We start from the raw sequence: 22,749 nt of genomic DNA, 5'->3' as shown, positions 1-22,749 counted from the left end.
ATATATTCTTGATAATCCCAAAATACAAAATAGCAATCTTATCTTTATATAAAATATCATAAATTCTTTGTATATGAGTAAAATATTTTTACAATTTTTGAGTTTAAGGAATTAGAATTCTTTGAATATTAGCTTAAAACAATTTAACAAATGCATAAACACATTAAAATTAATTTGAATAGAAAAATTATTTTTTCATAATGCAATTTTTTTTCATATTCAATAGCTGTTTTTCATTCTTGGTAAGATAAAATAATTTAAAATACTAAAATAACATCAAAATAAAATTAACTATTAGGTAACTTCACCACTAATAAAGTTTTTAAAACACTACATAATAATGCTAAATATTATGGGATATCATTGAGTATGACGCAGATCCAATTAGCAATTGTTCTGTGAATGTATAATAAAATCACAAACCAATTTGTGTTCCTACAAACTAGCACAAAATTGATTTAGCATGAGATCTTCAACAAAACAATATTAAACATTTACAAAAATCAAGTACACATTTCAACTTGCATACAGGTTGTTTACAGCATCAACTTTTTTCTAAAAAATATTTACATTTTTTAATTCTATTATTTCATATCAGAAAAAAATTTGCATAGCAGTTGTATGTAAACATTTTTTTGGAGATGCTATCTGTAACTCACTTGCCCATTACAATTAGTTTCATTTGATTGTGCAGATCTCTCAAACAAGACAGGTTCTCTTTTATTCACTCGTTTTAACAAAATGAGTTATTACTTCATTGATTTTTATAAAAATGGTAAATAAAAGCTTATACATTTTGAAAGCCATTTTATTCTTTTCATATGTATTTAATCATTTTTTAAACAGGTCTTTATTAGACTTCAGCAAAATGGTAACTATTTTTTTTACTTAAAAATATAAAACAAACTAAAATTTTTAAATAAAAATTAATTTACTTTAAAATATTGACGTAGTTAAAATTATAAAACAGATAAAAATATTAACAAAATTTTTTTTTTTAAATTCAATGGAATAATTTCAATATAGTTTTTAATTTGTTTTCATTCCGAGTATAAAAAAGAAAGCACAAAAAGGCCTTCAAATTAATCAAGTGAATCCTGTGTATGCATGTGAAGACAAACATCATTGGAAATTCGTGAGATATGCTACATACAACTTTATGAAGTTTTAATCAATAATCTCATGTTCATTAGATGGAAACAATTTCCTTGTTAAAGCATCCAGTAGATTATATGTTTGAATTAATTTCCCATTGATGATCAGAAATGAATCATTCAACAATAATTTGTAAGCACAATAAATCTTATTGTTTTAATATGAAGAAATAAAATTCAAAATCTAAAGATTTTAGCTGAAATACTCAAAATATCAGGATTGGTATGTGTGTGTGTGTGTGTGTGTGTGTAAGTATACTTCGACATATGCAACTCTATAAATTATGTTAGTCTTAGATATGTAAATTAATGTTATACATTATGTAAAGGAGCGTGTAAGCAGTAAATAAACACTGATAATAATTTAATGCAAAAGTAAATATTGAAAGGAAAAACATTGACTTTTGATTTTTAATCTGAGCAACTTGGTTTCAGAGACTATAATCACTGAAACATTCCTAACACTGGCTATTCAGTATTTAAATCATAAGAAATTATTAAAACTTACAAAAAAAGCAAACTGCATTAAAGAGAAATGTTGACTGAAAAATCTTTTGTAATTTAAATTAGAAACTAGTTGTAAGCAACCAACTTATCTGATAAAAGCTATCAGTCCCTATGCCTGCCAATATTGGCTCAATAAAATTCAGTAACAAGTTACAACAGCTCTCAAAGGCAACCACACAAATACATAGCTAAGTTTTAATAAAAAATAAAAAAAAAATTTAAAAAACACCAAGTTATTTATATTGTTGCATTTTTTCTAAAATATTGCTTTTTCTTTTGTTTTATTTTTGTAATCATATTTTTTACATTTTGTTGATTACATTATTAATTAAGGACGATATATTTTTTGTAATTATCAAATTTGTTGGTTTTTTTTTTGTTTTTTTTTATTTATTTTCTTTTAGTTTTACCGTAATTTGTTTTCTTTATGTCTGGATCTGAGATTCAAGAAATGGTTCACCTTCAGTCAGAAATAACTTTTTATAAAAGTTTTGGAAAAAAATACAATATAGGATAGCACGGAAACAAATGCAAAATATATACAAAACAAGGGAATAAATAAAAAGCAACAATTTACAAATAAAATACATTTTTAAATCAATACGTTTTTCCTGCATTACAGAAATCTGTTTCTGTTTGTGTGGTTTTGCCAAACCAATATTTTAACTTTGAAAATCTGATCTGTAAAAGCATCCGATTTTTTTTTTAATTTAATGATAAAAAATTAATTTAAAACAGAAAAATATTGCATTTGGCAAAGGACACATTGTTAAAATTGATTTAGATGTTGGTTTTGGCAGAATAACCAAATCCATTTCATTTGTAGGAAAAGTTATTTTTTTGGGAGGGGGGGGGGCTGAGATTCTGTATCAGTAAGATTTTTCACGCAATTTTAAAAAAATCAATTCACGCTTCACCAATATACCAGTTTCAACAGAATTTTTTTTTATTTAAAAATAAAACTACACTGGAGTTGTAAAAAAAATTTTTTAAAAATTAAAAAAAAAAAAAATTTAAATATGGCAATGTTTTAATTAAAAAAAATAAAAAGTTTCACATGTGGAGAATTTTTCATAAGAATGTAATGAGCAAAGAAGTTTTAAATGAAATGATCAACTAAGTGCATCCTTTCTTCATACATTTTCTACTGCGTTTATTCTGAGCATCAGATTTCTCCCTCTGCAATAACTTGAAAAAGATTTAGTCAAAATAAAGCCCGGCCTTTAAAGATTTTTATTTCGGCCTTCCTTCCACTCTTTCCAGTTTGAATCCAGTTTTCACAATGATGTGTTCTGAAGTTCAACGCCACATTTTTGTCTCCTGAACCGTAAGAAGCAAGAGATCATACTAGTAAGATAGAGCAAGTATTCAAGCAGTGATTTTACCAAAAAGATACTGCAGTCATTGTCAACAGTTAAATCCAAATATTTGAAACCACTCGTGAAACATGTTTATTTTTTCAATTATTCTTTTTATTGTCTGCCAATAAGAGCATTTTCAGTATAGATTTATATTATTTTTAATCAAAACAAAATTCTGATAATGCCAAAATATTGTCAAAAAATGTTGAATTGATCTTCCAAAATTTCAGATTTATTTATCTCACTTACATGAAAACATAAGTCAAAGAAAGTTTTTAGACTATTTTTATTATACTTTTTTGATTAAAAATATTTCAAGCAAATATATTTTCAGGTTAATTTTTTTTTTGTTTAATAAAGATTTGAAATTGATTTTTTATTGAATAAAAAAAAATTTCTACAAGGTTAAATTATAATTTTATAAATAAAAATTTAAACATTTTCAAAAATGCGCACTTATGAAGCCTCAATTCAATTTCTTCATGGCTTACATGAAATTATCTTTGATAATGAACAAGATTTGGTATTTATCACTTATAAATTGTATCTATAAAATATATATAAAAAAACATACACGTATGCACATTCTCTGCATACATACTATACGTGTCGTCTTCATTATGTTCTCCGCCTCTACCACCCAGCACATATGCAGGCAATAAAAAAAAAAACTGTTTTCTATAAAACCCTTTGGGCGCTTCTACACTATCAGAACAAAATTTAGGAAATCGTAATACCGAATTTCACATGAAAACAATGGTATCTACGTATTCCTTGTATTTTTAAGATGATTATATCTAAAAATTACAAAAATTAATAAGGTAGAAAATTATTTAGTAAAGAAAATAAAAAATATAATTTGAAGAAAACAATCGTATTTACTTATGTAAGACACAGCAGAGTTCAAAAGGGAGGTGATTTTCCATTTCAATTATAATATATAAAAACAAGATGGCCGCAATTTTTCACCTGCTAACAAGATTAAAGTTGTTTTCTTTTTAATTATTCAGTAATTTCGATTGCATAATTTGGAAGCTAACATTGTAATTTATTAGAATTGACAATACAAATTAGTAGAAACCATTATTTTTTATCTGAAAAGCCTATTTATTGACTACAAAATTTTATTTTAATAGTGTAGAAGCACCATCATTTTCTTTGTAATTTTTTTTTAGTTGAACTGCAGATTTGTTTGGCTTTTTTTTTCTTTATTCAATACTTTTAAAGACCAATCCCAATGTAAAAAGTTAATCCACTTTTAGGACTTATTTGCATTGATGCAATAAAATGTGGTTTTAAGAGGAGTTTCCTCTATGTTCTTTTTAAAGGACAAAAGGTCTAATTTCATTCAATATTATTTTTATAATTGTTGTATTAAAAAAAATTATATAAAAAAGGAACATGTCCAAATGCGTAAAAAAGAAAAGAACAAAGTTTGGATGGGAGCTGTGAATATTAAAAATGTTTCATTTCGTCTTTTCAAAATGTTCTGAAACAACTTTTGGATGATATTACATGATGCCTCCTAACAAAATTGATTCAAAATGGTTGCATATTTTGATTGTTCAGTTTACAGCTGGCAAACTTAGATAAACATATTTTAAAGAACGTAAATTCAGAAATAAAAATCTTCAGCAAAAAAAAAAAAAATAACTGAGAAAATACAATACCATCAAAAAGTGGCTTTAAGAAAACAAAAACATGTATGTTTAGAAAATGTTGTACAGTTTTTTTATGAAAAGATGTTTAAAATCATTTCTTTATATTCAAACTATGCACAAATTTCACATGTGTATATGCCTAACAGTATATAGATGAATTGTACATTCAATATCTAGCTAAAATGAAAATAGTTGTAAAATTTTTAGAATTCAAACATAATTTTAAAAAATACAAAAAAGAATATGATTTTGCATAGACATTAATGTGTATGAGGAATAAACACAGAGAGCTCATTTATATTTGTAAGAGCTTAATATATTTATTGTAAGTAACACAGTGATTGTAATAGTCATTATTGATACCAGCATTTTCAGAAGATGTAAGTCTGATCCATTGAGTTAGGAAAATCATAACTACTTTTTATATTCAGTCTAAGCAAATTAAGATTAGTTTGCTTATGAATATGAAGTAGTCATGATTTTCCTAACCCAACAGATCAGACTTACATCTTCTGACTAAATGAATTTTCACTATAGTATTATTCATACAAAATATAATGCACAAAAGTTTAGAAAGTAGCTTAGTAACATACTTACAAGTCAAAATATAATAATTCAAAAAGTGTTCTGGGTTTGATTAACAACACTTTAATTAGAAACAATTGTTTTGTCTATTCTGAAAATATTTTCTTAATAAATAAATAAAATATTTTTGGAAAGGCTAGAATTTTATCAGCCACAATCAAGTTAGTGAAATATCAAAACACAGCAGTCAACATTTCAAAGTTATTTATTTAACTTATGCTTTTTTTATCCTATTTTCTCCAACCCAACGGGAAATTCTTTTTGAATTCTATTCAGTAGCCGGTAAAAGTTCAAACAAGATACATTATTATTTCTCTGGCTTGATTGTGGCACATAAAAATGTACACTGATGAAACCTTTTCAAAAATATATTCATATTTTATTCATCAGCAGATGTTTTTGGAATGACCAGAAATAATTGCTTGCATTAAAATGTTTCTGTATCAAATCCAGAATATTTTTTTAATTTTTATTATATATATGATGACTGACTTGCCAATGAAATCACCTTTATTCAATTCATATGACATTTCAGTAAACTTGGATATCTTATTCAGATACATAACAACTAAGAAATTGTTGGCATTAATTTGAAGAGAAATTTTTACGATAAAAGATGGAGGTAGAAAAACAAAACTATAGAATCTCTTCAAACTATTAAATTTTACAATTACAATCTGATGCAAATCTTGTTTTATGTTATATGTAAACTTTACTGTTTGTTTTATCTGGTGACTGGTGAAAAATAAAAAATTGCCACACATTTTCACTTCCTTCTGCATGTTTTTACCTTCAAAAGATCTATTGCTGCTTTTGTTCTATTAGTTTTACCTTATTCATATCGCAAAGGTCCTCTCCAAATTATTCCCATTAATACATATCCAAAGAAGATATTATATATGATGAATTCAGAGCACAAATGTTTCTATTGTGATATTTTAAAGACAAAAGAATTGCGTCTGTTGCTGCTTTTAACAACTGCCAGTTGCAAGTGCCATTCTTTAGTGATAGTCTTAGTTTGTACAAGCTACTCTCACACAATGTCCATATTTAAGAATTCAATTTCCTTTTCACTCTGGGATCGTTTCAAATGGAAAAATTCTAGTATATTATTCTTGATGCCTTTGTGATATGGATTGTGAAAATTTCCCTTGCCATCTTTTAAATGCTGATAACGACGGTAGTTGATTCGTTCATTTGTTGTAATATTCAGGCTTGCATGAAACATCTAAAAGATATAAAATATGACATCACACACTTAGAATAATAGTTAGAAAGTTATATATTTCGTAGAAGCTGGAAAATGAAAATGTCTCCTCCAAAAAATAAATGAAAAAAATAAAAGGATAGTATAATTTCTTTAGATTATTATAAACTAATTACCAAATGGTTAGCAAAAAGTCTTTAATTTTTATAACAAGTGTTCAATTTTATTATTTCTAGGAGGTCCAAACCATAAGGTTCAAATGTCTATCATCTGAATTATTTGTTTGTTTAATCAGCATATCAACCTACTTTGGGTCATTTAATGCCGTATATAAAATTTTAATTTTTAGATCTTTTCAGAGTCGATTTTCATTGGGTATATTCGAATAATGTTTTGATATATTTTCTTATTTTATAGTATTCATATTTTATGGTAACAATTTGCTCTTTTTAGGAAATTTAGAATAGTTTTAAGTTTTTTTTTTAAAGAGTTCTTTTAAGCTTGTGGCCTTGTAATAGTGTTGACGAATTTGTGCGAGTTCATAGCAGTCAAGTAAAAAGTGTTTCACTGTATAAAGGTTTGTGACATGGTATACATTTGGGAGGTTCTTCACTTTTTAGTGTGTGGAAATGAGTTATGTATGTGTGTCCTATCTGGATACATGATAAGATTACTTCTTTACGTGATCTTCTGAGATCTTGTAGGTTTTTTTTAAGTATAGGTATAATTTGGAAGCATTTTGACAATTGTTCCAGTTTTCTTGCCATTTCCTTGTAATAAAATTGTTTATTGAAGTCTGCATATGGGACCTTTGTCGCTTATTTGGAGTTTTAAGGAATTTTAGGCCACCATGTCAGCTTTTTTCATTTCCATGGAAACCATAGTGACTAGGAATCCAAAAGAAAGTTTTGTGTTGTATAATAGAATGGATCTTTTGTAAGAGTTTGATTAGTAAGGGATTGTTTAATTTTTGATTTTTTAATGATTCTAGTACTGATAATGAGTCTACAAATATTATGAATTTCTTGGAGTTTTGGTTGGTGAGTTTATGGCTGTAATTTCTGTACTATAGATATTTGGTAGATCGAGGAGTTATTTGGTAACCTTTTCTGCTGAATAGTGTTTTCTGAAATAGCGGCACATCCCACTTTGTTTTGATCTTTAGAACTATACGTGTAAATATGCGTCCAATTTGGGTAAGAATCTAGAAAGTTGTTTAGTTTTTCTCTATAGTCTGACCAAGATTTAGTATATATTGTCAGGTCTAATGACTTTAGGTTAATTTAACAGCCATTATTTTTAAATAGAGGTGTATAGTTGGGATCAAAAGTGCATTGATAGGCAGAATTTTGAGGGTTTGATTTGAGTTTTAGATAATACTAGACTACCCGTGACCCATTGGGTCAGTATGTTATGAGCTATGGAATTAATGTGACACTTGTGATGTAAAGAAAATTAATGTGACACTTGTGATATAAATCACAAGTGATTTAAATTAATGTGATGTAAATTAATGTGACACTTGTGATGTAAAGAAAATAGTTTTTTGTGACATAACAGAAACATTTCTATGAAAGTATATTAAAATGAAAAAAGAATATAGATTTCTATGAGTCGTTCTGTTTATAATTGTTTATTTTTGAAAAAACATACAGCCATTGAATCATAAGTGGTAAATGTGCACTGAACAGATACCATAAAGTTAAATTCAAATTTTGATATCTTTTTTAAATGAAATTGTTAGTTGAAAGTACAGAATAGTTAAAAACACTCCCCATGTTAAGAATGGCTTTTTAAATAGAAAATGAAAATAAAATGTAACTTTTTTTCATTTATTTTAAACAAGCATTCATGACCCATTGGGTCAAATATTTCATTTATATGTTAATAAGGTAATAAAACTAATTAAGACGATGCGGAAATGAACGATGTAAAAAAAAAAAAAAAAAAAAAAAAAAAAAAAAGCAGAAAGTATTAACAATTGTTTACTTGGATAATTTAAATGCAAAAAAAAAAAAAAAAAAAAAAAACAAACAATTGGGACACTGAAAATCTTTATCTTTATGTATGCATGCGCAACCAGAAGTTGTAAACTGGATGTGTGGTTACAACACCTATTACAAGGTCATTTGAGTTTTATAATTATATAGATTGTAAGCCTAATTTTTCACATCTCAATTTTAGTGAGGGTTCATAAGCTTCAACATATAGGCTTTCTATCAGGGAGGATTTGAATGCCCTCAAGGCAAGTTTTAATTTTGTGTGATAGATGGGGTCCAGAGTTTTAAGATAACTTTTTTCTGGTTAAACCATATATGAAGCTTCCATAGTCTAGTTTGGCTCTTATCAGGGTTCTATATAATTTTAGGAGTGATGAGCAGTCTTAGCCTCACTCAGTATTTGCTATAACCCTTAATAGTTGTAGGGTTTTGAAACATTTGTTTTAAATATTTTAAGTGAGGGATGAAGAAGAGTTTTTTATCAAAAATAAGTTCCAGAAATTTATGTTGGTCAGCTATTTCAATTTTTTTTTTTGTTTTAAGTTGAGAACAGAGTCATTGTGCATTTTCCTATGATTACAGAAATGGACACAATTTGTTTTGGTTGAAAATTTAAAGCCATTTTCTGTGATACATTATGTTAATTCTTTTATGAACATCTGTAGTTGGTGTTCTGAAGTATGAATATTTTTATCTATGGCAGATTATAACGTCATCCACATATAAGGAGCCATTTATTTCATTGTTTAGACAATTTACAATATTATTTTGATTTTTATATTAAAAAGCGTAACTGATAAAATACATCCTTGTGGAACTCCTTCCTGTATTTTTGTCTGATAGGGTTGATCTGATTCTTACTTTAAAACTTCTATCAAATAGAAAATCTTTTATCAGGATGGGTAGTCTGCCCTTTAATCTGTCACCATGTTGTATCTTAAGCCATTTTTAAATAAAAAAAATAGCTATTGCATGTTCATTTTTAATGAAAGCTTCTTTGATAAAGGTTTCCAATCAGATTATGTTGTTCATTGTTCCTCTTGTGTCTAAAACCACTTTGTGTGTTGGCAATTGAGTCATTGGTTTCCAGATCCCAGTTCAGTCATTTATTTATCATTCTTACAAATGTTTTGCAGAGACAACTTCTCAATGCAATTGGTCCGAAAATTAGTGGATCTGAATTGTCTTTCTCTGGCATAGGGATAGAGATCACGAGAGCATGTTTCCAGCTATTGGGTAGTTTTCCCTTGAACCATATTTTGTTGAGCCTGTTTAAAAGACGTGTTATTGATTTTTTTTTTTTTTGGGGGGGGGGGGGTTAGAAACTCATAATGTATCTCATCCACACCAGTAGTTGTATTATGTGCTTCGTTTATGGCTTTTAAGAGTTCATTTTTAGTAAAAGAATAGTTGTATTCTTCTTTGTTGTTTGAATTGAAATTTAATTTGTTTATCTTTTTTCTGTATCTTGTTTTGTCTTATGGAAGGATTGACTGTAATTTTTACTGGAGGAATTGTTTTGAAAGGTTTCAGCGAGAAGATTTGCTGTATTTTTTGTCTGTTATTTTGATGTTGTTTTTTGATGATTTAAAGGGAGAGGTTTTACCCGAGATGTTCCTTACCATGTTCCACACTTGTTTGGGATTTGTATTTGAGTTTATTTTATTTATATAATCTTTCCATGATGTCCTTTTTGCATCTCTAATAACTTTATAAGCTATTGCTCTTTTTTGCTTAAAAAGGTTTAGATTGTACTTTGTTGATTGGGAGTTGAATTTTCGTAAAGCAGCTTTACATAGGCGAATTGCTTTTTGGCATTCATCGTTAAACCAGGGTCTTTGTTATTTGTTAGTTCTGCTACTTTTAGGTATATGTGCAATGGCTAGTAATGTTTTAGAAAAATATTCTATGGATTTATTTGGGTTTTCCTCCTCAGAGTTTTTGTTGGCATTTTTTTTATATTGTTCTCAATTTGCTTTTTTCATTTTCCATTGGGAGAGATAGTTTTTTTGTTTCTTTCAGTTTTGTTAAAACCACTGGAAAATGATTGCTACCCCATGAATCTTCTAGAATCTTCCAGCCGTAGTTCAAGATAGTGGGGTTACACAATGATAGATCTAGTACTGAGTAGGTGCCTGGAGCAGGATGAAATAGGTGTTGGATTTATTATTTACTAACCACAAGTTATGGTCGTTAATAATTTTTTCAAGATTTTTTTCCTTTCTTATCCAAGTATGCAGATCCCCATATATCGTTGTGACTATTAACAGTAAGAAGGGTTTGTGTAATTGATTTATTATTTTGTTCAGCTCTGTTTCATTTACTGGATCCTGGGGTGGGATGTAGATAGTGCAGATATTTATAGTTTTGCGTAGTGTGGCTGCTGCAGCCATGGCTTCAATATTAGTGTTTAGATTTATTTTGCCTTGTGGGATATTATTTCTAATAAGTATAGGTACACTTCCAGAGGCTCTCTGTTAGGTATTGTAGATGTGGTTGTATTGTTTGTAGTTTTTTATATTTATTTTATCTTCAGCTTTTAAAAGGTTTCTTAGAGACATATGATGGTTTGTTATAAGAAGTAATAAGTCATTTATGTTGGGTTTTAGGCCCCGACAGTTCCATTGGATGATTTTGGGGGTTATGGTTTGATTTTATGTATTTGTTTTTGACTTTTGTTAGTCGTTGGTGTCTGATCTTCAATCTTCCATGTCCGTTTCCTCAAATTTGTTCTGGATCGAGTCTCTTGGTCTGGAAATTGAGCGTGGTCTGTTTATTTTGGTTTTAACTTCTTTGTTGGTTTGTTTCCTTTTTCCTTCATGGGCACTTTTTGGTGTGTTTTTCTTTTTGATGAGAGGGGTTGTTTCTATGTGTGTTGTAGCACTTTGGGGTTTTATGGGTCTTTTTGGTTGAGTTTTGGTTTGGGAGTTTTGTTCAGTTTTGAAATCTTTATTTTCGTCGTTGATTTGTTTTATAGTTTTTTTAAACTCTTCCATTAGTTCCCTTATTTCATTGAGTAACTTCATATATTCAGGTTTGATGGATTTGCTTTTATTATTTAATTATTAAATTCGGTGGTATGTTTATTTTATTTCTTTTTGTTATTTTAGAGTATTTTGTATTTTCGGCTAGGTTACAAACTTCTTGGAAGGTCATATTTTTGGTATATTTTATTTCAATAATTTTTCTTTTTCTTTCTTCTGTCACATTCTTTGGAGTTTGTGTTATGTCTTTTTGGCAGTTAGTACATTTTAGCTCTTTTTGGTAATCTGTATGGGTCTCGTTTTCTCCATACCTCATGCATACTGGAGAGCATGTGCACCAGTCTCAATGGTATCCGTACCTTTGGAAGTTATAGCATCTGAGGAGGTTTGGTATGTATGGTTCGGTGTTTATTTTATTTTTTTTATTATTTTGATGTCACTTGGGATTTGGTGGGTGTTACAAGTTAAGATGTAGGAGTTTGTATCGATAGTTTCACCAATTCTTTTAATTTGGATTCTTTTTACATCGATAACATTTTGGTTTCTCAAGTTAATTTTGATTTCTTCCAAGGAGCACAGGGATAATTCTAAACTCCTGATCACACCTTTACTAGTATTCAGCATTTTGCGGGGGTAGATTTTTACTTTTTGGTTGTTAAAAAGTCTCCATTTGAAGATTTCTATTTTTGGCTTTGTACTTCCACTAGCAATGTGCCGTTATTTAGTTTCTTGATCATTTTTGGCTTGATACTTGAAAATATTTTCTCTAATTTGAAGGGAGACACTTTTGTTATCGGTTTTCCTTCGGTTGCTTCAATAATTATGAAATAAGGAAGACTTTGATTTGTCTGAAACGCCACAGTGGTTTCCTTTTTGAGGCTTTTTATTTGACATTTACATATTTTGGATTTTTCATCTCTCCTGCTCCCCACCTGCCTCAGAGCCCTGTGTGGGAAATGTTAGAAGTGTTGGGGGGGGGGGGCATTCGCCCCAATGCAACAAGGATACAGGAGAAGTATACTCATCCTGCTCATGGACTCCCATATTTTCTTCATCTTTTCTGATGGCCTCATTTCTAGAAAAGACAATTTTCCAGCCATGTTTTATCCATTCTTCAGCAAGTTGATTGACCCTTTAGCCACCACTTACTAAATCAGTTCATTATCTAGTGTGGGGAGCGTGATTGTATTTTCTTGTGTTTATCTGATTTAATGTTAGTCATGACCAACTGATTGATTGGATTGGGCCTATCCACCACCCATCTTAGCTCAAATAAGAGCCAAAGTGCTGTGTTGCATCTCATGTCCTAATAGGACCTTGAACATAATCTGTTCAACCACCAGGATCCCGTCCTTAGGCATTACGGGTTGCCACCCACGGTCAACATTGCCATCCATTGAGAGACTTTTACCCTCTGCAGGGGGGGGGGGGCAGCCTGTGTATTTTAACAGAGTGCTCTATCATCTGAAAGTCTTCTTTTTAAAAGAAGGCATGTTAGTATAATCTAAATACTGCCACGTCATCGTAACGCTCCCGCAATGACTTCATTAAGCGGCCACCTGTCAATCAAACCTCTGATTCACTTTATAACCCTTAACTTAACACGCTTACCAATTTCTCTCACTTGTGGCCGAGATAGTTAGGTGGTTGGCTTTTTTTCCCTTTCGTTTCCACCTCCGGGTCAAGGCTTCGGGGTTCAATCCTACCTTCCTACTAAAATTTTTTTCTTTTAACGTTTTTTTTTTTTTTTTTTAACACACACCTCCAAACACCCGGGCAATGGTGTTTCTTTTTTTACACCTAACTTATTAACAACGGAGGAAGTGAAAGTTGAAAATGCACAAAAAAAAAAAAAAAAAAAAAACTCCAACTCTTGAATTGTATTAACAATTCTCCAAATTCTTAATGGAATAACTCAACACAAACAATGGCATTGTTTGTGTCATTCTTATCTTTTCTATTTTTATCTTTTCTATTTTCCTCTTGCTGAACATTTGACATGATCTCAACTCATGTCAATTTGATCCTCTGCACCAGGAGGAAAGTTCCTATTCTTTTTATCTCAACAATAAATTGCCCATAAAAAACAAAGTTCATTTGCATAAGTGAACTCTTGTCATCATGCATAACAAAATTACATCTTGTAAGTAGAATTGTTTGGAAAATTCCAATGGACGACACATAGCAGGACTCTTACTCTTTTTTGTAGGCTGTCAGGATGGTGATGGCCTTTTGATTTGTGCGCTTTGAAGCTGCACCCTAGTTTCTGCTTTTGAATGATCTGATGAAGTTTACACTTGTGTATTGTCTGAAATTTTGGCTTCCAAACTTGCATTCTCATAAGGATCATTCGTACTACTCATTAATAGTTCAGTGTCAGATGATATTACTTCCCTCATCATTTTTCAATGTGGTCCAATGGTCAATCTCAGGGTGCAGAATACATGTGTGGCATGAGATTTCTGACTGACAACATCAGTCACTCACATTCATTTGAATTTAGTGCTACACAGTTTCACCTAGACATGATCTCCTACATCATATGGCCCGTCTTCTCATCAAGTGACTGCACAAGAGCCGGATACCTGTAGATGGCATTCATTATGCTGTGGTTACCAGGGACATACAATCCTTCAGTGTAACATTGTACCAGTATGTTGCATTTCTGATGGAGCACTTCTTCCTGGCAGCGATCCTCTTTATGTTGCACTGACTTCTTTCTTCGATACGATTATTTAATAGTACATATGTGCATCACAGATGCTGCTGTACTCCTTATTCATATGAAAATTATCTGACTTCTTAGTTGCAAAAGTTTGGATTGGTATTGGCCCTCCTTTCAAAAAAGACTGACAATAGTCATTAGATAACACTTGCCATGTCTGTCGTGCAATTGTTAGCCAAACAGCAAAACATGTGATGCGAAATGAAAAAAACGAAATAGCTTAAAATATCTCGATAATAGCATATATATAGAAAGAGCTTGAGGAGCTAAGAATGAATGTTTTTAAATTTTTTAAATCCAATTAAAAATAAGGAAGTTATGACTATTTTTGAGTCTCACACGTTTAGATATGTTTCCCAAGACCAGATGCATTTTGTCACATTTTTTACACTACTTTTTCAGTAAAAATGTATTTTTGTTACAACAGAAGATTAAGTAATGAAATTTGGTACAAAGTTCATGACGTTGGACTAGTTGGGATTGCTTTAATTATACATTCTGATAACCAAATAGCTCTAATCATATTCTGATAATAAAATAGCTCTAACTGAACATTCAAGAACTTTTTATATATTCATATTTAATTTTTTTTCTAGAATAAAAATCAACAAAAACTGTTACAGCTATGCTATTACTGCTGCTGATGATGCTACTACTACTACTACGACAAGACAGTTTTTTTAAATTCAAATAAATAGAAGCGCTTTTTTTTTTTCAGGTATAGTCATTTTAAATTGCTAGCTACCACAAGAGAAAATAACATACAATTATACTTTTAATGGATAAAAACAGTAAAAAGATTAATTTACTAAACAGTGAGACCCCGAAGAAAATTTATTTCAAAGTTTTCAATACTCGTCATGTTGAAGTATTTTTTTTAACAAAAACATGAGTGGTCAAAAGCATTTCTGACACTCCACATTATTAAAAGTGACATTGTTTTTTATTAGTTTCCAAATTTCATGACAAAATTCTTCATACAAATACAGTACGCAAATTTACAAATAAGGAGTTTTTACAAAACCTTACCAAAAACGCTGTTTTATGATGTTCACATTTTTATGATTTTATTTGCTTAAAACTTAAAATATATAGTGTATATTATTATTTATTAATTCATATAAAAGTATATTCATTTCCAAATAAAACGATGGCATTTTGAGAATTTAAAGTGTTTTAATTTTTAAAATGTGACTATTTTAGCAGAACCCTCTTGAAATCTGATTATCCAAAGCATTTTATCATCCATATTTATTGCTAGTCTAAGAAAGTGTTTGCCATTACAATGAGTGATGTCGATTCCTACCCTTTGCCATGCATCACTTGCTTCCAGTTGTCCTTTTCACCATCACACTGACACTGAGTCAATTGACTGATGCATTTCACAATGCATGGTGACTTGTTTGACCTTTGATTTGGCAACTTCAGAGCCTACACATCTTACAAAATACATTTATACACCTGTGGATGTCTACTATTTGCTGCTCGCTCATTACACTCACTGTATCAGCACGTTGGACCAATGAGTATCTTTATTACATCATACTATGTGTGAGTCACTCGTGTTAACTGATCTGCAAGGTTGCACTATGACAGGATGAATGTTACACTGACTACCACATCGTACTTAGAGATTAGACTATTTAATTAGCATTTTGCTTACAGTTTTGGTGTGTATTCTTGCTTTCTAGTGATCACGTCGGATACTCAGAGATAGACACGATGGGAGCCAGTATCTGTATATTGGTTCGCTTTACGTCTATCCTTTTGTCTTTTGCTCGCTATTGTAGTGATAGAGTAATGCCTTTTATCACCCCATCCCACTCAGCCATGCTGAAAACCTGGTGAGAGAAGCATACCGAAGTGAAACTCACTGAAAATGATTTTTTTTCTCAGAAATTTTAATCAAATGGCAACATTTTTACAAATCGTTTTATCAAAATTCTTTTAAAGCAAAATTTCATGAGAAATTTTGCTTTTTCATCTTTTACATGAATTCTTTTCTATAATATTCTTTCAGAAATTATCAATTCAATATTTATACATATAAACTCAGAATAAGTTATTTATTTTTATACAAACACTGCATTTCTTTTAAAGCAATTTTTACTTTCCCCTCATAATATTATTAAAATCTTGTTTTTTTCTATAAAAATAAAAAAGATAACTTGGTTTATTTTTGTTAAACTGCAAACAAATAACACTGTGGGTAAACATGAAAATCAGAGGAACTTAAGTCTGATACCTTTTATTCATCTTAGCAGCAGCACAGTTTTGAACCTACAAAATCAGACTCAACTACAGATTTCAAATGGTAACAAAACAATTTAGAATAAAGTAAACAGAATTTCTCTTTTGTTTTTATCTATATACCTATAAAAGTGAACATGTCTGTATATATGTGTCTGTGAGTGTACATTTCCCTATGCAATAACTGTCAATTTTAAGCCTACAGACTCGAAATTTGATATACATGGTACTGAGATTTGGGAAAATCTTTGTAATCCGTTTTCAGCCAGATATTTGGCTGTTAAGGGGTCAAATTTCAACGATTTGACCTTTGAGAACTCTACCAAACTCCTCCGACAATTTTGGGTCTAAACACTTGAAATTTTAGATATAGGTTCCTTGGACATGGATCTAACTTAACTTGATTTGAGCCCAAAACAATAAATGTTAAGGTGTCATAATAGGGGTCAAAGTTAAAAAAAAATTGATCGCATTTTTTTTTTTTTGCTCAACATACTCCTCCAAACACCCGGGCAATGCTGGGCTGAAATGCTAGTAGTGTAAAAGTGTGATATTTAATCAAGAGTAAACTAAAAAAATAAAAATATTTAATCAAGAGTAAACTAAAAAAATAAAAATATTTAAACAAGTCGAAACAATTCAATTACGAACTAGCAACAAAAATCACTAAATTGAAAAATAAACAAAAAATTAGTAGATGTCAGAGTTCTTTAACTACCTGAGCAGTGTATTAAAAGTAGATGGAGTAGGTAAAAAATATGGATTTTGTTGAAAATTTTGTCAAACAATACCTTATGTTGCATTCAACTGCAAAGTCAAACCAGAAACGGTAGTGTTTATAATCTCACAATTAAGATAAAGAACAAACCAAAGGAATTAATTTTTATGTTTTCAATGAAGCTTCGACATTTTGCAATGTTTATCATTTCTGTGTTGTTTTTTTAACAAATACAATTTAACTTTTATCATATATGATAGATAAATTACACTTACTGTCATACAAGGAATAACACCAGCAACAAATGTGAAAATACCAGACTGACAAAATCCGAGAACCACAAGCCAACTCCACTCATGGTATTTGAGCATATAATAGCACAAAAAGTCGGTGATACCACATATTGTTGCAATAGAGCTTGTAAAACCAAAGAACCATACACTAAATTAAAAAAAAAAAAAAAAAAAAAGATTTACTACACACTGGCAAAGAAAAAACATTTTGTTTTGATACAAACAAATGAATTTCCAAGTCAAAACAATAAAAACAAACTTTGACAGAAAAAATAGCAAGTCTTTATTTACTGATTATCCCTCCAGATTATTTTTCTTGTTTGTAATAAAATTTATAGAAATGCTTTTACAGAATATTTTTATTGTTTGTAGTAAAATTTATAGAAATGCCTCACAGATTATGTCTTGTTTGTAATAAAATTTATAGAAATGCTTTTACAAATTATTGTTATTGTTTGTTGCAATGGCGACAAAAAAAAAAAACATAGCAAAGATTAAGTATTAATGAATTAAATTGAATTTATCTCAAGGGAATCTTATGCTTTACCATTTAGTCTAGTAGGCATTTAACTGTTTTAATAATAACATTTAACTGTTTTAATAATAGGTTCAGCTTTTTTTTTTCAACACATAATTTGCTTGGCGTCTCTTCTGTAGTAATTTTTTTCCTATTCATCAATGATGACTTTCTGTTTGGTTAAAAAAGATTGGCCTGATGGTAAAGTGTTAAATTTTTATACTGTAGATACCATTTTTAGTAAAACTGGCTGAATTTTTGGACTCTGAATTGCAGTTCATTTTCTGAAGTGTGTAGAATAATTTCTCTATGATCGTTATACCCATCTCAGAAAAAAAAAACTTTGTGCAACCTGTGCCATTAATGACATGGTTTTACTTGGAAATAGTTTAGAAATATTGATATAGATCACTCTTATATTCTTAAGCAAACCTTTTGAATGCACTTCATTCAAATCCTTGATTGCATTTTCAAGGAAATATTGATCTCATAATTTTAGTCATTTTGTAAATTAGTTCCACTTGGAACCAAAGTTGTGCAAGCTGTCTCATCTTCTATAGTCAAGGTGTTGTCAGTCTTCATCAATTAGATCCATGTTAACTGTTGATTAGTGTAATAAATTTAGAAATTTTATCAAAAGAATAGTAAATGCTATTTTTCACATACACACACACAGGTTTCTGTTGGAAAAAATGCTTTGAATTAACCTTTAACTAAGTTAAAACAAAACATTGCATGTTGGTGTTTTCTGTGAAGCACAAGCTTGTTTTGAAACTTGCTTTCATTTTTTGCATCCTTGTTGCCATTTCATTCACATTGTTCAAGATTCTTTCTACATAACAGAAAGCAGAAGAGTATTCATCTGTGCATCATCGAGGCTGGCACTACAAATTTTGAAGAATTCGGAAAAATAATTAACAAAAAAAAAATACTTACCGATTGACATATCCCACACAGTTATAAATATAGGGACAGTGGTGGTCAAATTCCCGTACACAACGATTACAAATTTTACAATGTTTTGCTCTTAGTGGTTTCACAGTCTGACACGTGTGACAGAGGCGACTAAGAGGGTTATTTCCTTGTTTCCATTCATCAAAATGTGCAACCTGAAAAAAAAAAAAAAAAAAAATTTTTTTTTAAAAAGCAGTTTCAAATTATTTTTATAAAAAAGATTTTCTCATTTTAATATTAAATCTCAGTCATTGCTCAAGGAAAAGAAAAATATAAATAGTGTTAATAAAATTATAGGATAATATACTTAACATAGTTAAGAGTATATGAAATCATATTTTCAAAATCATAAATATTATGTTGGAAGAAAGTTAAAAAAAAAAATATTGAATCAATATTTTCTGAGCTAACAGAATTTTTTTTTTTTTTTTTTTTTTCACGGCATGTGAACTATTGATCATTTAATGCTGGTAAAGTTTTCAAATAAATTTTATGTTTGTTAAAAAGATCCTTCAAGTTACTCAAGATTTCAAATGTATGCAATCCAGCAATGTTTTACTGTAAACCTGCGTTGGTATTTACTGCATGTTGGTTTCTGCATCCTCTAGTAAATGATGGGTGATGCAGATGTGGTGCCTGTGAAGTTGGGTAATCACTACCTGTTCTCTATCATTGCAATTCATCTTCGATTCTTGAATGCTGGGTTTAATGTTCAACAGTTTCGTCCAAGTGAGTGTGAAACATTTATTTTCACATAGAATTTGTATATTTATTATTCTGCCTTTCATTGTTCTCTTTGCCTTTGAGTTTCTTTGTCATTTCTATTGCCAAGGCTGTAGGTTAATTAATAACTTTTGTTAAGTTGATTATAAAGTAACTAAAGAAAAGTTACATTTCTTCCTTAAATGACCAATATATCAATGATGACAAAAGAAAACAAATTAATTAACGCAATATTTTCTAAGCTTTTACACACAGTAGACGTAGAAAGACATGTCTTGTTTATTCACATGTTTACAAACAAAGAAAAAAAACACCCCACAAACACATATCTATAATATAAAGCTGAACGTCTGTGTGTGTGTCTGGTCACGAATAGGCTCCTATATGGTTGACTATTATAGAAAACTGATCACATATAATGATAGATGTATAGAGACAAAGGAATGAGTATGTTTGATCTGGCATAACGATGATTCATTAAAATTGTGGGGTCGGCATACGCGCCTGGTCCACAAAGTATAGAAATAAAAAAATTTTTTAAAAAGTTTACAAGTGTTTTTGATATAGATGTACATAATACTTTGATAAGTATGTTTTAACTTAAATAGGAATGGTATAATTAAATTGTGGGGTGTGCGTTCGCGCCTGGCCTCCATAGAATGGAAATAGGCACAAACTTTAATAAAGACTTTTCATATCTATCTGCGTAAGTATACTTTGATAATTATGTTTCAGTTTAAAGAAATGTGGTATAATAAAATTATGGGGTGTTCGTTCGTGCCTGACCTCCATAGAATAGAAATATGTCACAAAGTTTAACAAGATTTTTTAATATAGATCCACAGAATATTGTGATAAGTGTTTCAGTGTGAACAGGTATGGCATAATAAATTATGGGGTTTATCTATTTTATTTTTACTTTCATCATATTTTGCTTTGGTTTTGATACTCCCAAATTCGAAGCTATCTCTTTACACACCTTCCTTTTCATATTCATATTTCATATTCATTTTCACATGGCAGCAGAGAGACATCCAGGAGTCATGACCTGGATGTGGCCCACCCCCTGGAGTGTAAGGAGTTAAGTGCTGATTAAAGGGGTTTTCTCCTCTGAGAACTTTCTCTGTGATTTAGCTCTCCATCTGAGTTTCTTTCCACTAATATATATATATATCAGGCCTGACGAATCCTATAGTGGATGAAACGCAGAATATTCAGTGTAGCTTAATCGCCATATATATTTTATAAATTACTATATATATATGTGTGTGTCAACCTAAGGATGACAACTCAGAGTCACCCAACGCCAAGTCACACGTCAGCGCAAAACTGACAAGGGGAGGCAACTCCTTGCAGAGTTCAAGGGACAAAATTCCTAATTTTCACAGTATTAAAACATGACCGTAGCCAAAAAACATTTCATATTGACAACTCCAACAAAGGTGGCTTAGTATCCAACAAAAAATTATTTTATTGGAGAATTTATCATGAATTTTATTTAATACTTCGATGGTTAAAGTGTTATTCTTAATGCAGTAGGTGCAAATAAGGAATTCATGAAAATGATGAATTTATTATAAGAGTTAATGGCTATTATCAAGTACACCAAGAATCATAGCAATATGGCATCTGTTAAATTATAGCCTCTTTTTTGGACTAAGAGGGAGTGCAGAACTCAGATGTTACAGCAATACTCCATGCACAGGCAGATGGTGGCTTTGTAGAGATATAGCATACTGTAAGATGCAAGAAAACTTCTAGCCGAGTAGATTGAGCCAAGTTTCCTTGCAGCAATCTTGGCAATATCTTTCATGCATTCCAATTCCTGTTAGCTGTGAATGTTAGGCTGAGGTGTTTGAATGTTTGACCCTAAGTTAAGGTAATATTAACCATGGCAATCAGTGTTTGAAAAGGTTTTTTTATAATTGTTAAAGGAAAGGAACTTTGTTTTTGTAGCATTAAAATACTCAAATTGACTTGGATATGGACCCACATGTTGTGAATAGAGTATGGTGTCATCACCAAATATGATCTGAAAAGGTGGCTTATGAATATCAGGAACAATAAAAAGTACACCCACATTAATGTCATGTTTGCATGCACAGCTATCAAGGATTATCTGGATATTTCTTCTGGTGAGGAAGGGTTTAATTATATAAAATATTCATCCAATAATATTATACAAACTAATTTTCAGGAGATCTTGTCAAAAGGCTTTAGGTATATCAAGTGCTACCACTCTAGATTCTCCTGACTTGTCCAGTATATGGTACATGCATTTAGAGATGACTAAGGATATTTGTAATAAAATGGGCTTTCTTAACTTATGTTTAGAATTAACGATGTTAACTCAAAGAGGCATTTCTAATGTGATCTCTCATGGATTCCCAAATCAGCCTTTTTAAATATCTTGTTATTTTTGAGTAACAGTTGTTCTGTTTGACGTGAGACTTTAGTGTGATATTAACTATTATCACAAATTGATCAGCATTCACAAGTGAGCTATGGATATCTGTCACACAAGCCTTGAGCAATGAATTGGTTTAGAAGTGAGGTTTACTAATCCTTACACTGTGAGAGGCAGAATCTGCATAGCTAGAGAATCTAAATCAATCATAATGGTGAATATTAAGATCCTCAAATACATGTATCTGGGTGTTCAGATCTAATGAGAGTTGAGAGTGTTGCATTTATGCTATCCAAGACAAAGTCGAGAAGGGTACAATCCTGGGTTGAAGGAGACCAGTCGGGTTGAATCTCTAGGGAGTGTTTAAAAAATAAACAAAGTTTGCGCATATGTTTATCCTTACAGTAGAATGGAAGGTATCCAGTCATGTCAAAATAATTATTGAAACGTGTAGGTTAGTTTCATTCAGTGCTAAGACATTCAGGTATTTTACTAGAAAAAAGATTCTACTACATATATAGCATATATAACAGTAACTGAAGTCTGTATGAAAGGACAAAACATTTCAACAAATTATACAGTAAAAATATTCAATTTGCTAAGCTACACAATGTTTCAAGAATACTAACATAGATTTCACATAATGGAAATCAGCCCAAATATTATAGAATGTGAGCATAATAAAAAACATTAATTTTAATAA

The 22,749-nt window shown here is 30.2% G+C and overlaps 1 protein-coding gene across 1 annotated transcript in view; it reads right to left on the bottom strand.

The window, feature by feature from the left end:
• Positions 1-4,983: 4,983 nt before the first annotated feature.
• Positions 4,984-22,749, bottom strand: part of LOC145256819 (uncharacterized) — a 145,295-nt gene continuing 127,529 nt past the window's right edge. The window contains exons 7-9 of the mRNA XM_080115607.1: positions 18,899-19,071; positions 17,428-17,593; positions 4,984-6,496 (exon numbers count right to left, since the gene is read on the bottom strand). Of these exons, the coding sequence (XP_079971733.1) occupies positions 6,302-6,496; positions 17,428-17,593; positions 18,899-19,071 (534 nt within the window). The 3' untranslated portion in view covers positions 4,984-6,301. The remainder of the gene's footprint in view (positions 6,497-17,427; positions 17,594-18,898; positions 19,072-22,749) is intronic.

This window comes from Euprymna scolopes, chromosome 3, assembly GCF_053919585.1.
Source record: "Euprymna scolopes isolate OS-2025 chromosome 3, ASM5391958v1, whole genome shotgun sequence".
Taxonomy (NCBI): Eukaryota; Metazoa; Mollusca; class Cephalopoda; order Sepiida; family Sepiolidae; genus Euprymna; species Euprymna scolopes.
Note: the sequence above shows the minus strand (reverse complement) of the source record. Positions and strands in the feature narration are given on the sequence as shown.